Source organism: Podarcis raffonei, chromosome 10, assembly GCF_027172205.1.
Source record: "Podarcis raffonei isolate rPodRaf1 chromosome 10, rPodRaf1.pri, whole genome shotgun sequence".
NCBI classification, from domain to species: Eukaryota; Metazoa; Chordata; class Lepidosauria; order Squamata; family Lacertidae; genus Podarcis; species Podarcis raffonei.
Window position 1 is genome coordinate 73,491,064 of NC_070611.1, and position 15,474 is coordinate 73,506,537.

Here is a 15,474-nt window from a genome sequence, read left to right on the forward strand (position 1 = left end):
GTTGCCCAGTGGCGCCCGATCCCCTCTATCTCCCTCCTCACCTCTACGGGAGAACCAAGTGTCCCTGAGCACGGTTGCCAAAACTGTTACCGGAAAATCCGAGGGCTCCCTTGGACAAAAGCAAAGACACCAACCAGAGCAAATTGGAAGCAAATCAGCAGCCTGTAGGCTTGGTCTTTATTGAAGAAAAGAAAAGACTGTCGTGACAGGACTCCCACCGCCCACGAGGTGAAGCAAGATGGAAGCCAAGAACAAAAGAAGACCCCAACTTTTATTAGCTCCTAATCCCCTAAATTACACCCCTAGAAATACATCATATTTACATCATGACTATATTAAGAACAGGAGGAGTCAGGGGAGGGGTTGCGCAGGTAATCTGAGCATCCTGACACCTGGCCGGAGCCCCCTTCCTCCCTCTCCATGAGTCATTCCACGAGAACAAAGGGAAAGGTGGTGTTTCCTGCCCCCTGAGGGGAATCCGGTCATGGTCCCTTTGTCATAGTCTGTGTCGAATACACTAATGTGTGCAGTCCATTGTGTCCATGCTAGTCTTCTGTCTGAGCCCATCAAGATGGCTATCAAGGTTGCCGTGTCAACTGGGAAGGGCTGCAGAGTACGTGCCTGCTCGGTCAAGGGATTATGGCCGACTGGTATCAGGCCACCCCCCTTTGATAGTCCTTGTAATGTGGAGCAGAATAAAAGTGGCCCGGTGAAGATCCGATATACGGTTGATTTATGGCGAATTTATGAAGAATACTGTCCTCGAAGTTCAAAGCACTTTCACCTTTCCGGAAACGGGTTGCAACATTTTGATTAAATCAGTCACGGTCAATTGAACTCGGAAACTTTGTATTTGAGAGCTGTCAAAGACAGTGAATTGGGCGCCCGCTGCCTGCAGTACCTGTGTGGCGGCCACAAGGGGCGCTGTTCGGTAATGCTGATTGGCTGAAGCGGCAGCCGACTGACCCGGAGTTCAGGCGGCTGGTCTACCAATAATAAGGATAGGGCGAGGTAGAGTGTCCCAGTCGACTAAGGGAAAATATACGGGAAAAATAAAATGGTTCCGTGCAGAGCTGAAAAATGGCGCTTCCTTATTTACGGAAGGCTTTTAGGGGATGCCCCTCTAGAAGGGACATCTCCAGGCTCAGGGAGGTGAGGGGTGTGTGTGGTGCTTGTGCATTACAATGTAATGAGGGGGGGGGTCTCCTGCTACACAGGTGCGGCTTGATTCCAAACCACACCTGCAAAAAGACAAAGTGGGACTTGCAACCAGCCCCCTTGCAGCTGTGCTCTCAGCACAAACCAGCTGCTTGTTGCTGAAAGGGTGTCTCCAAAGGGGCTTGGGTCCAGCACTAAGTAGATGAGAGCAAGGCCCCCCCTTGGCGGCAGTAGGACGTTCCCTATGGGGCTTGCTCTTAGCACTGATCAGTGGTGAAGAGGATGGCCTCTGAGGTGCACTTTCCAATCTGTAAGAGAAATCTATGGGGGGAAATCTGTAATGCAACCAATTCAAGGAGTGCTTGCTGTCCCCATTCCTGCTTGCAAAGGATTAATTAGGAGCTCACTTTCAGCTCCCAATTGTCCTGTTGTCCACCCCTAATGTTACACAGAACCATAGAATCGTGGAAGTGGAAGGGACCCTGAGGGTCATCTAGGCCAACCCCCTGGAATGCAGGAATCACAACGAAAACATCCCTGGCAGGCTGTCATCCCACCTCTGCTTTCAAACCTCCAAGGAAGGAGAACTCACCACCTTCTGAGGGAGGCCATTCCACTGTCAAATAGCTCTTACACTCAGAAAGTTCATCCTTGTGTTTAGCTGGAATCTCCTTTCTTTTAACTTGAATCCATTGAGGATATAGTTGGGAGGGGAACAGACTTGCAGGTGCCCCATCCCTCGTATAATAAGTATAACATGATGGGGACTGAGGGCAACAGAGGCACTTGCAGAAAGAAATGTCACAACTATTTTGAGATGCCAAGAGATCTACTGGGCAATGAGCAGAAGGAATCCTCCTTCAGTGCAGATCCCTGACCTTTTTGTCATTCTGATGGGGAAGCATAACTTTTAAAATATGTACATGCCTCTACAAATATGCTGCAGAAATAAATATTCCTATATTGTATCAGCCTCAGTGGTTTCTCTGTCATTTGTGCACCCACTTCAAAGCGCCGGCTAAGACCTTTGAAACGTTGGCAATAAGGTGCCTTGAGGGCAATTGACTCCTCTATAAGCTTTGATATTGAGATGGAGGCATCTCAGGGAGTCTCCCCCTTACTTCCTGGTGCAACTGGACTTCTCCGTGACCCTTCCACTCTGCAGGGAGGTGGGACCGATTCGGATGGTCCGCCCCCGCCACTTAATGGATCCAGGTGGTTTCCAGAGAGTGGTAGGGGGTGTTTTATTCACATGTTGATGGCCTTTCAGCTGATTCCCTGGTGGCCCGCTGGAATGTGGAGTTAACCAGGGCTATTGACTGTCTAGCTCCGATGCGCCCTCTCCAATTGCATTATTTATATATGTTTGTTTGTTTAGTCGTTTAGTCGTGTCCAACTCTTCGTGACCCCATGGACCAGAGCACGCCAGGCATACACACACACACACACACACACACACACACACACACACACATTATCATCAGAACTGCATCTGTTTGGGAAGCCAGTGGTGCGATGTGGATGTGTATGCATTTGCCATTTGCAAAGGAATGATGGCATCATTGGAGGGTTCATCAGGGTAGCTGATCACTGATTAGTGTTGATACAAAGATTTTAACAGCAACCATAGCAAACAGTATCCAGCAAGCCATAGCGTCACTTGCTATGCATGACCAAACCAGTTTTATAAAAATGAGACAAGCAGCAGATTATATCAGATTGGTATGGCTTTGATAGAATTAAACAAAAGTAAAGATCAATTCCTAACTTTATCATTAGATGCTGAAAGGGAACGGTATATGAAGGCAGCTTTCAGTAAATTTGGATTTCCTTTGGACTTTAAACACCAATTGAAATATTGCATGACTCGCCTACATCTAGAATGAAAGTTAATGGCATCATGTCTGCTACTTTCCCACTGTCTAGAGAAACAAGACAAGGATGTCCACTTTCACCTTTGTTTTTTAATATTTGCCTAGAACCCATGGCCTCTGCTATTAGACAACATTGTGAGATCTACGGAGCAGATCACAACATAGCTGTCAACTTTTCCCTTTTCTTGCAAGGAGTCCTATTGAGAATAAGGGAATTTCCCTTAAAAAGGGGGAAACGTTGACAGCTATGGATCACAATTGGTTTTATTTGCCAGTTACACACTTTTGCTTATTTTGAAACCTCAGACTGCTGTTCCTATATTGATGAAAACAGTAGATGCCTTTGGTAAAATATCAGGGAATTCTATTAATTGGTCCAAGTTGGAATTTGTGCCAATAGGTGAACATTTGATGACGCCCTCTACTATGTGGGACTATGGCACCACACTCACCTCCACCTCTGATCCCTTGCACCACCTTCCCCCCTAAGGTGCACAGCCCTGAGGTTATTTAATTACATATACCTTGAAAAGCAAGATGTGGCCTTTGAAATGCACTGTTGAGGGTGAACACTCTGTACCTCTGCTACAGAAGACTGGGGGCAGTTCTTCTGAAACTATGCTACCACTCAGTGGATTTGTAACTGGCTGACTGACCGAACCCAAAGGGTGCTCATCAATGGTTCCTCTTCATCCTGGAGAAGAGTGACTAGTGGGGTGCCACAGGGTTCTGTCTTGGGCCCGGTCTTATTCAACATCTTTATCAACGACTTGGATGATGGACTCAAGGGCATCCTGATCAAATTTGCAGATGACACCAAACTGGGAGGGGTGGCTAACACCCCAGAGGACAGGATCACACTTCAAAACGACCTTGACAGATTGGAGAACTGGGCCAAAACAAACAAGATGAATTTTAACAGGGAGAAATGTAAAGTATTGCACTTGGGCAAAAAAAATGAGAGGCACAAATACCACAGTTCAAGAAGGACACTGACAAACTGGAACGTGTCCAGAGGAGGGCAACCAAAATGGTCAAAGGCCTGGAAATGATGCCTTATGAGGAACGGCTAAGGGAGCTGGGCATGTTTAGCCTGGAGAAGAGGAGGTTAAGGGGTGATATGATAGCCATGTTCAAATATATAAAAGGATGTCATATAGAGGAGGGAGAAAGGTTGCTTTCTGCTGCTCCAGAAAAGCGGACACGGAGCAATGGATCCAAACTACAAGAAAGAAGATTCCACCTAAACATTAGGAAGAACTTCCTGACAGTAAGAGCTGTTTGACAGTGGAATTTGCTGCCAAGGAGTGTGGTGGAGTCTCCTTCTTTGGAGGTCTTTAAGCAGAGGCTTGACAACCATATGTCAGGAGTGCTCTGATGGTGTTTCCTGCTTGGCAGGGGGTTGGACTCGATGGCCCTTGTGGTCTCTTCCAACTCTATGATTCTATGATTCTAAACTCCTCCTGGGTATATCAGGATGTGCTCATAGCAGCCAACAAACAGCATTAGCTGGTGGGCAGGATTTCAATCTGTACTCTGATTAGGCAAAGGAACATGGTGTTTCATGCCCTGTCTTATCAGATGATGGAGAATGGATTCCTCTTGATGATGCCAACTGAGTTGCAAGAACATTTCCTGATGACGACGACATGTGGGAAAGTATGCGCCAGTCATGCATTTGTGCATTTGGATCAGAAGAGGATAGCAAGGAAGGAGGGTAGCATGAAGGAAGGTGCCATTCTGGCTGACACCTTGGGCCAGGAACAGTTTTCATGCCAGAGTGATGAAGTTCCAAAGAACAGATCTCACTCCTTCATGTTTGGTCGACGCACGGCTACATCTGGCTCTGAAAGGAAGCAGCTCTCCAGGCTTCTAGCCCTACTGGAAGAGGGTGGGGAAACAAATCTGGAGTCTTCTGTCTCCAAAAGCAGAGGCTCCACCACAGAGTTATGCCAACCCCGGAAGAGCTCCCTGCCTTTGATCAAGTAAGAGGTGTTCACTGATGCTGCTGTTATAGCAAGCACCTCACCTTTAAGGCAACCTCTGACCACTGTCCCACAATCCCAGAGACCTAGTGGATCAGGGGACCACACAGCCCTGCCGTTCCACTTCAGTTGCACCCTGTGCAGAAGTTGATCTCCCCCCCCTCCCATTCCAGATCAGGAAACAGGACAAAATCTCACCCTGCCATTCATGATCACCTTGGAGATGTGGAACAGACACTCTCCTTGTCCATCTCAACCAGATTGTCTCACTCTGAAGAAAGAAAGATACACACATACACCACTTTTCTTCCTTAAAGTGAGGGAAAGAGGTGGGGCTTCATCAGCTGACACAATACACTCAAAGTAAGAGGCGATGTTGTCTTTGTCCATGGAGTTTTCTTGCCAGGGATACTGAAGTGTCTTGCCGGTTCCTGCTCCAGGTGGATCACGTTTGGTCAAAACTCTCCACTATGACCTGTCCATCTTGGATGGCCCTGCATGGCATAGCTCATAGATTCTCTGAGTTATTCAAGCCCCTTCGCCATGGCAAAGCAGTGATCCATGAAGGATCCATGGTGACAGCAGTCACGAAATTAAAAGACGCCTACTTCTTGGGAGAAAAGCAATGACAAACCTAGACAGCAACTTAAAAAGCAGAGGCATCACCTTGCCAACAAAGGTCCGTATAGTGAGTGTCCGCAGGCGGTTGGAGGATGGATGGCGGCTAACAGATTGAGGTTGAGTCCTGACAAGACAGAAGGACTGTTTTTGGGGGACAGGGGGTGGGCAGGTGTGGAGGATTCCCTGGTCCTGAATGGGGTAACTGTGCCCCTGAAGGACCAGGTGCGCAGCCTGGGAGTCATTTTGGACTCACAGCTGTCCATGGAGGCACAGGTCAAATCTGTGTCCAGGGCAGCTGTTTACCAGCTCCATCTGGTACGTAGGCTGAGACCCTATCTGCCTGCGGACTGCCTCGCAAGAATGGTGCATGCTCTGGTTATCTCCTGCTTTGACTACTGCAATGCACTCTATGTGGGGCTACCTTTGAAGGTGACCCGGAAACTACAACTAATCCAGAATGCAGCAGCTACACTGGGGACTGGGAGTGGCCGCCGAGACCATATAACACCGGTCTTGAAAGACCTACATTGGCTCCCAGTACGTTTCTGAGCACAATTCAAAGTGTTGGTTCTGGCCTTTAAAGCCCTAAACGGCCTCGGTCCAGTATATCTGAAGGAGCGTCTCCACCTCCATCGTTCTATCTGGACACTGAGGTCCAGCACCGAGGGCCTTCTGGCGGTTCCCTCACTGTGAGAAGCCAAGTTACAGGGAACCAGGCAGAGGGCCTTCTCGGTAGTGGCGCCCACCCTGTGGAAAGCCCTCCCACCAGATGTCAAAGAGAACAACAACTACCAGACTTTTAGAAGACATCTGAAGGCAGCCCTGTTTAGGGAGGCTTTTAATGTTTGATGTACTACAGTATTTTAATATTTCTTGGAAGCCGCCCAGAGTGGCTGGGGAAGCCCAGCCAGATGGGCGGGGTATAAATAATAAATTATTATTATTATTATTATTATTATTATTATTATTATTATTATGCTATGGTTTCCCCAGTAGTGATGTATGGATGTGAGAGCAGGACCATAAAGAAGACTGATTGCCGAAAAATGGATGCTTTTGAATTCTGGTGCTGGAGGAGACTCTTGAGAGTCCCATGGACTGCAAGAAGATCAAACCTCTCCATTCTGAAGGAAATCAGCCCTGAGTGCTCACTGGAAGGACAGATCCTGAAGCTGAGGCTCCAAGACTTTGGCCACCTCATGAGAAGAGAAGACTCCCTGGAAAAGACCCTGATGTTCGGAAAGATGGAGGGCACAAGGAGAAGGGGACGACAGAGGACGAGATGGTGGGACAGTGTTCTCGAAGAGACCAGCATGAGTTTGACCAAACTGCAGGAGGCAGTGGAAGACAGGAGTGCCTGGCGTGCTCTGGTCCAGGGGGTCATGAGGAGTCATATACGTCTGAACGACTAAACAACAACAAAAAGGCAATGTGGGGAGAAGCAGCAATGACCACATTTTGTAAAACAGGTGGGCAGATCCAGCAGCACTCTTCCTAGCTTCTTACTTCCTCCTTGCCTAGCATGACTCTCCTCCTTGCTAATTTCCACTTCATAGCAGCTGGATATTTTTCAATCCACAGTGGCTTTTAGGTGAAAGAGATCTTTCTGTACTTTTGTGTTCTGGTGCAAAAGATCTCAGTGTATGATTGCGTTGAACCATTAGGCTTCCCTTCTGCTGCCAAGTGTCTTTCACCACATGCCATTGCCTACCTATCAGACTATAAATGATGCATAAACACCAGCTTCCCACCCAGGCATAGCTCAACTGGAACACTTGAATAAGGAAGAATCAGCAGCTCAGAGAGAGAGAGAGAAGCTGAAAAACCAGGTGAGTTGTCTCCCCCCTTCTGATCTCTTTGACTCTCCATGCTGGCCTTTGAACGGCAGCTATATCTCCAAAGTGAGCAGCACACAAACAATGGGGTACCTTTGCGTCTCAGGGACCAGCTCCCCAACAAATAAAAGAGTTGATAAATCTATAAAGTGAAATGATTTGATCTTGAGGGTTTGTAACTCCTTACTTTTTTCTGTTTAGTAAAGGTAAAGGTACCCCTGCCCGTACGGGCCAGTCTTGGCAGACTCTAGGGTTGTGCGCTCATCTCACTCTAGAGGCCGGGAGCCAGCGCTGTCTGGAGACACTTCCGGGTCACGTGGCCAGCGTGACAAGCTGCATCTGGCGAGCCAGCGCAGCACACGGAACGCCGTTTACCTTCCCGCTGGTAAGCGGTCCCTATTTATCTACTTGCACCCAGGGGTGCTTTCGAACTGCTAGGTTGGCAGGCGCTGGGACCGAACGACGGGAGCGCACCCCGCCGCGGGGATTCGAACCACCGACCATGCAATCGGCAAGTCCTAGGCACTGAGGTTTTACCCACAGCGCCACCCGCGTTTCTGTTTACCTTTACTTTATTCTATCTGGGTGAGATAATGAGTGTTTTTTCTGTTAGAAAGAAAGACAAAGCCTCACCTCCTGACCGATGAATAGAGGAAACTCAGCCTAGCAATTGTGTGTTTTGTGTTTTCTGTCTCCAGAAACAGATGCAGCCTTCCTCCGACCCCAGGCTCAGCCTCCTGTGCACCTGCCTTGTTCTGATATGGCAGCTCTCCTTTGGCTTCGCAATGAAAAGAAAAGAAGCAGAAAACCCCTACAGTCCCAATGGTAAGGTATCATTTCATCTCGGAGGTGGTTGAAGTCTCCTTAGAGAAAGAGAAGCTTCTGGCAGCATTAGAAAACCAAGTGCAGATCCATTGGCATTTTTGCCCAACCTCTCATGTGCCATTTTGGTTACCGTATTTTTCGCTCTATAACACACACTCGACCATAACACGCACGTAGTTTTTAGAGGAGGAAAATCCGTAGGTATGCCACCCGTAAGCATTCCCTCCATAACACGCACAGACATTTCCCCTTACTTTTTAGGAGGAAAAAAGTGAGTGTTATGGTGCAAAAAAATACGGTAAATTATCAGATCCAGCAATTCCAGCCAGTCTTGGATGATGCATATTTTATTTCATCAGTTTCCTAGGGTAAAATAGTTGTATCCCTTTCTGAAGAGGTGAGTTTTAGCCACTGTGATCCATGTGCTGGTCTTGGTCCAGGCTAGACTACTGTAATGTGTCGTGTGTGGGTCTGGCCCTGTAGACTGTTTGGTTCAAAATGACAGAATCCTGCTCTGTTTACAGCACGCAGCTTGAATAGCACTTAGATTGTACCAGTTTTAATGTCTCCCAGTGCATTTCAACGTGCTGACTTTAACCTTCAGGCCCCTAAATGGGATGGACCTATGAAATCTGTTAAACTGTTTGTGCCTGTTTCCTCTTCCTTGCACACGGACGTTCCAGTTGGATACTGGTCTGTCCACCATCTTCATCTGTCAGTAGGTCTTTTCTGAGGTAGCTCCACACCTTTGGAACCCGCACCCTCAGTATAGTTGCAGTGACCAGCTACACTTTTCGGAATAATTCTGGGTTTAGTAGTATTTATTTCCTAGTGGTTTTTTATTATTGGTTGAAATAAGATTATCTATTGCTGTTATTCTCATTAGCTTTCCTTGGCTAGAAAATTGGCAGGTAAATAATTTAATACAATGAAAATCTTATATGTCATATTGGACACCAAGAAAGTAGAGGACCCCATGACCTGGGACGTCTTTGAGGACGTTCAATTTCCCTTTGGCTTTTATGACACCCCAAAAATATTTTATTTCCACTGTTTCATGTGCTGACGTGACCATGTTGAATGCTAATGTTCTCCCTCTCTGTTACCTCAAGGCTGCCTCCATGGCTGGAAAAAAGAAATGGAAAGCTGCTATCGTGTCTTTTTCAACCGGCTAACATGGCATGAGGCAGTGGTAAGAGGGGCCTCTAGGTGCTTGGGTGGGTCCAGAAAGAGCAAGGGCAGAAAACACAAGATATGCTTGAGAGTTTCTGCAGAAGACCTGTTATGAATCTCAATCCCATGGCCATGATTTTTATCCCAGGAGGCCATCTTTTGCATCTCAAGAGCTGATGAGATGTCATTTAGGCATCTGAAGTGAGGCCTTGGGCAACCAGCTCAGTTCATCAGTTTATCGTTCTTCTCAGATTCAGATGAGGCTGAGGAAGCTCAGGGCCATTGCCTGGAACCACTAGGGGGCTGGATGAGGGCCACCAGGCTGAAACTCAATCCTGGAAAGATACAGGTTCTGTGGGATAGTGATTGGATAGATATGCTGTTCATAGGCTGGAAGTTGGCAGGCCTTCTTTAAGATGGCTTGAGATGGTGGGCTCATCATCCCAGAAAAGACCCGTTGACCCCAAAGGTTGGAGTACTTACTCAGGTTTGATGAAGGCTCCAGCATGTTCTGCTTTCAAGTGAGCCCCCAGGGGCAGGGTAGGGTCATAAACAACATCATTTTATCAGGAACAACTTGGAGAACCCACCATACCTTAGAGACGAAGTGAGCAAGATCCCCAACACCCATTGAACACACATTTGAAGAACACGAACTTCCCTTAAGAATCCTGGGAACTGTAGGTTGCTGTCCGCAGGGCTACAGTCCCCAAGGTTCTTGGGTAAAACCTACATGCTCTGAATGTTTACTAAAGGTGCTTGAAATGTATGTTGTGGGGGTCACTGAAGCCCACCAGGAAAATAACAGCCCTGTCAGCACCCTGAGGGATGCTATCTGATGCACACAGCTAGTCTGCTTGCACTGCTCTGAACTCAAGCCTGCCCTGTCAAATCAACAGCAGAGATACAGCAGCAGAGCCAGCTGTCCATGGAACAAGGCCAGCTGGGGCAGGACTCTCAGGTGAACCTCCAAGGAGTTTGCCTGTCTTCTCCCATTCAGCCACCCTACAGCTGGTGGGGAGGTGGTGGGCGGACTGTTTGGGGCAGCGCAGAGCCTGTGGACACCCAAGGCACCACGTCACTCCCAGGAGAGACGCATGGCTCAGGCGCACTACAGGCCCTGTGGTGAGTGCTGCCTGGCATTTTGTCACCCCCCTCAGAGGTGACACCTGGGGCAGCCCACACCCACCGCAGAGATGCCTCTGCTATGGGAGGGCAATTTTCTGGCATTCTCCTACTATGTCCCAATAAGCCAAGTGGATCCCAATAGATTAGGCATTCTACCCTGTACTGTTCCTCCTTCGGGGAAGGAATATATTAACAGATCAACACAGCTACCTGCACTTTTTCATTCTTTCAAGGCAAGGCTTTTAGCTCTCCTTGGGGACAGGTTGGCTGTTGTGTCCAGCTTCTGCACAAACATAAAATGACCGCTACGCCACCGAACATGGCCCAAGCATGCTGCATGATGGATCTGGCAGCCTTAAAACTGCACATGAAATTCATTAGATGGGCATGATGGGGGGAATTTGCCTTTGAAGCACATTTGAATGAGACCCACTCCATTTAGCATGTCCTGAAATAACACACATCAAAACAGAGGTATCATTTGAAATTTTGTTCTCCCCCAAAATACGTTGAACAAACATACAGTGAACAAATATACAGTGGTACCTCGGGTTAAGTACTTAATTCGTTCCAGAGGTCCGTTCTTAACCTGAAACTGTCCTTAACCTGAAGCGAAGCTTTAGCTAATGGGGCCTCCTGCTGCTGCTGCACCACCGGAGCACGATTTCTGTTCTCATCCTGAAGCAAAGTTCTTAACCCGAGGTAATATTTCTGGGGTAGCGGAGTCTGTAACCTGAAGTGTATGTAACCCGAGGTACCGCTGTATAAGAGAAAGTGTACCAGCTTGCCCCCGTGATTGAGGGGCCCAGGGCTGTGCACCATGGTGATGCCATGCAGGTAAGTTCCTAATGTCTGTCAGGATTCACAGAATGTTGTGTGAGATAGTAAGTCTGCAGGCTTGAGTTTGCTAGCTGATGCAACTGGCTGATGCAATCAGCCTGCAATACTTTCTATGGAGGTGCTGGGTCAGAAAGACTCAGCAGTAATGTGCTGTCAGTTGATTGGCTGTCATTGGTTTAAAAGGGAAACCTGTCCAGCAGTAAAGTGGTGGTGTAGAGGAGTGTGGTCAGAGAGAGAGTTAGATGTCTTTCTATTTGTCTTAATACCTGCAGCCAGGTACTCTGTTTGACTTTATGAACTGCCCGTGTATTATAGCCTGTAGATATTTGTATATATAAAAGGTAAAGGTAAAGGGACACCTGACCATTAGGTCCAGTCACGGCCGACTCTGGGGTTGCGGTGCTCATCTCGCTTTATTGGCTGAGGGAGCCGGCGTACAGCTTCCGGGTCATGTGGCCAGCATGACAAAGTCGCTTCTGGCGGACCAGAGCAGCACACGGAAACGTCGTTTACCTCCCCGCTGGAGCGGTACCTATTTATCTACTTGCACTTCGACGTACTTTAGAACTGCTAGGTTGGCAGGAGCAGGGATCGAGCAACGGGAACTCACCCCGTCGCAGGGATTCGAACCACCGAGCTTCTGATCAGCAAGCCCAAGGCTCTGTGGTTTAACCCACAGCGTCACCCGTGTCTATTTGTATATATAGCTCACAATAAATATACTGCACTGAAGAACCTGGAACTCTGAGCATTTCTGCTAAAGCGCCGCGGAGAATTCGCGACAATGTCATGCACGCATGCCATGCAGCATGCTGACGTGTTTTGCACACAACATGCAGTGTATGCGAGTGAGGTAAGCACATTAGGAGGCATGCACACACAGACACCACAGAATTTTGACGGGGCCTGGCCACTTCCTTGATTTGTGGGGCTCTTGGCTTGCCACCCCCCCAGTTGGCGCCACTGTATTAGAGAAAATTGTAGATAAAGTGTATTATTGAAAATAACACCCAAAGCTGCAGTATATCAGGGGAAATTGCAAACAATGTTTTTATACTGGTATAAAATGAGCTCAAGATTTTGGTCACAACATCCCTATGGATGTTAGATATGAAGTTCACTGCATGTTACGCTTTGAAATAAAATTTTATGAAGATGCAATTCCACTGTTCTTATGCCATAAAAACTATCTAAAATGTATAAAAACACCTCAAGTAAATGGTGGAGATGTGGGGAAGCGGAAGGTACAATACTACATATATGGTGGAACTGTAAGAAAACAGAGGAATTTTGGGAGGTAATCTATAATGAGCTCAAAAAGATGTTTAAGATGTCCTTTATTTAAAAAAACATTAGCTTGGGAATATTTTGTCCAGACATACCTTAGAAAGCAAGGGAAATATTCTTGTATGCCGCGGTAGTTGCAAGAATGTTGATTGCTATGAATTGGAAAGGTGAAAAAATTCCAACTAAACTGGAGTGGCAAAGTAAATTAAGTGGTAGATACAGGATGAGGTAACGATAAATCAACATAGATATAAGAAGAATTTATTGTTATCTGAGGTAACAATTACAACTATTGTCTCTTTTTTCTGGATAAATTTTTTGTTTGCTGTTTCTTTTTTAATTTCAATAAAGCACTAAAAAATTCAAAAGAAAATAACACCCAAAGCTGCAATATATGAGGTGAAATTGCAAACAAATGTTTTTATACTGGAGCAATGTCCACTCAAATGCTGCTCAGTCCTCCCAAGAACTTTTCTTTTATAAACAAAATCACAAACTGAAAGTGGAGAATCTAATTAAAAATCAGACAATGAAGAAACTGAGCGAGACACAAATGGGGATATTGCACTGTGCTGGATCTCAGTTGGCCGAACAAAGCTTGCATTTCAATCAGTCACATGTCCAGAGCTGGATTTCCACGTATTGCGACTGCAATATTCAACCTTGAGCTTGACTTTGAGGAGAATTCAAAGGTAAGTGTAGTTGCATAAAACTCATTCTTTTTTCCAGAGAGCCTGCCGTATATTTGACATGACTTCTGAGCTTATCTCTATCCGTGAAGCAACAGAACTGGATTTATTGGCTAAAGACCTTAAAAGATCGATGGAACTAAGTGTCTGGATTGGATTGTCAGACGAGGATAGGGTGAGTCTCCAAGGCCTTCTCCTCCTCCTCCGTCAGCACTGTTGGAGCTGATAGTAAATGAATTCAGTGGGAAGATTATTCTATGGGGCTTCCCCAGCTGATGTCCTCGAAATGTTATGAGAAGGTTCTCTGGACTCAACATACTTGAGGCCAAAACAGTCATGGTGGGCTCCTGGCTGATGTCCTGCAACGCAAATAATGTTGCCTGTGGTTCGTTTGGGTAGAATAATCAAGGAGCGTGTTGTGTTTTGGAAGTGTCTCCTTATGATCTGTTCTTTCTAAAGAGCATATCAACTCTCTTGTCCCTGCAGGATGGAAATTGGGAGTGGACAGATGGCTCTGCTGCCAAGTTCTTACCATGGGCTGAGGGAGAACCTAATAAACATGGCATCAACTCATGTGCCTCCTTGTTTCGTGGGGACGGTAAGGAGTCCGCTCTCAGGGCTGGTACTTTGGAGCTGCCATGCTCAATGCAATGTGGGTTGCAGTATTTTCTAAATTTCTACTGAGGGTATGAGATGTGCTCCTTGCCTGCTCTTTGGCCAAGAGTTCGTGAGTGAAGGACTTCCTTTGGTGCCCTTTCATCTGTTAGATAGAAATATTTCCAAGCTGCCTTACAAGAATCTAGCCTTCCCAAGCATAGCTGTCAACTTTTCCCTTTTCTTATTCGGAATAAGGGAATTTCCCTTTAAAAAAGGGAAACATTGACAGCTATGTTCCCAAGGTGGCTCAGACTGACAGGGAACACCATCCTAATCCACTTTTGCTTTCTACTCAAGGTCCTCCCCATAGATGCCACCACCCACCTTGGCCAATTTAGTATTGGATGAGTGGCTTGGTTTCTTTTGAATGGGAGAAGAAGAAAGGACATTCCCTGTGGCCACCGTGGGGTGGGGGTACATGTGTTTTGAGGGTGTTGGGGTCCCAGCAGCAGCAGCATGCCAAGGAGCTCCTGGTGTCTGCTGTTGACTCTGCCTAAGACCATTTCTCTGTGTTTTTCCAGGTTTTGAGAAATTTAGAGCAGAGAGCTGCAAGAATGTAGAGTCCTATGTTTGCGAACATAGGCCAAATTACGGATCCTCCTGACCTCTTCACTCTCCCTGGCTGACCCCATCAAATCTCAGAGGCTTCCATCCAATGCTGTCTTTCTATCTGCGCCTTTTTCAGAATATGAAAACGTGAGAGGTGCCCTTCTGCCCCATCCCAGTGGCCCATCTATTCCAGCGTCCTGCTCTCACTGTAGCCTGCAATAGATCTAACTGAATCCTGCAAGTAGCAAGAGCCCCCTTCCCTGGGAGCCCAGGATGAAAAACTTTTGTGGCCTTTCAGATGTTGCTTGAGGACCACTAGCATCATCCTAGACAACTGGCCATGATGAGTAGGGATGATGAGAGTGGGAGTCCACCAACGTCAGGAGGACAACAGTCTCCCCATCCCTAATAGATGCCTCAGCCCATTGTGAATTTAAACACATGCCCCTGAAACAGCAGTCAATTACTTCCATTTATTACTTCCTGCCCCTCCCAACTCACATGTCTCCAATATCCTGATTCAGATTGAAAGCCATTTAGGACATTCAACTGGTCTCTTTTAGTTTGCAAAGAACCAATACACTTTTATGGCAGCGTCTTCTAGAGCCCTGGGAAGGGTGAAGCCTTAATGAAAGCAAGCCCTCTGCAGAGGAGAAATGACTGTTTGCAGGTGCGGCTTGAATTCAAACCACACCTGCAAAAAGACAAAGTGGGACTTGCAGCCAGCCCCCTTGCAGCTGTGCTCTCAGCGCAAACCAGCTGCTTGTTGTTGAAAGGGTGTCTCCAAAGGGGCTTCAGTCCAGCACTAATTAGATGAGAGCAAGGCAGTAGGACGTTCTCTATGGGGCTTGCT

General features: G+C 47.0%; 1 protein-coding gene across 1 annotated transcript in view; it reads left to right on the plus strand.

Annotated features, from left to right (window-relative positions):
* Positions 1-15,474, plus strand: part of LOC128422009 (C-type lectin lectoxin-Thr1-like) — a 32,680-nt gene extending 17,206 nt beyond the window's left edge. Inside the window, exons 4-5 of the mRNA XM_053405455.1 lie at positions 13,902-14,013; positions 14,594-15,474. Of these exons, the coding sequence (XP_053261430.1) occupies positions 13,902-14,013; positions 14,594-14,676 (195 nt within the window). The 3' untranslated portion in view covers positions 14,677-15,474. The remainder of the gene's footprint in view (positions 1-13,901; positions 14,014-14,593) is intronic.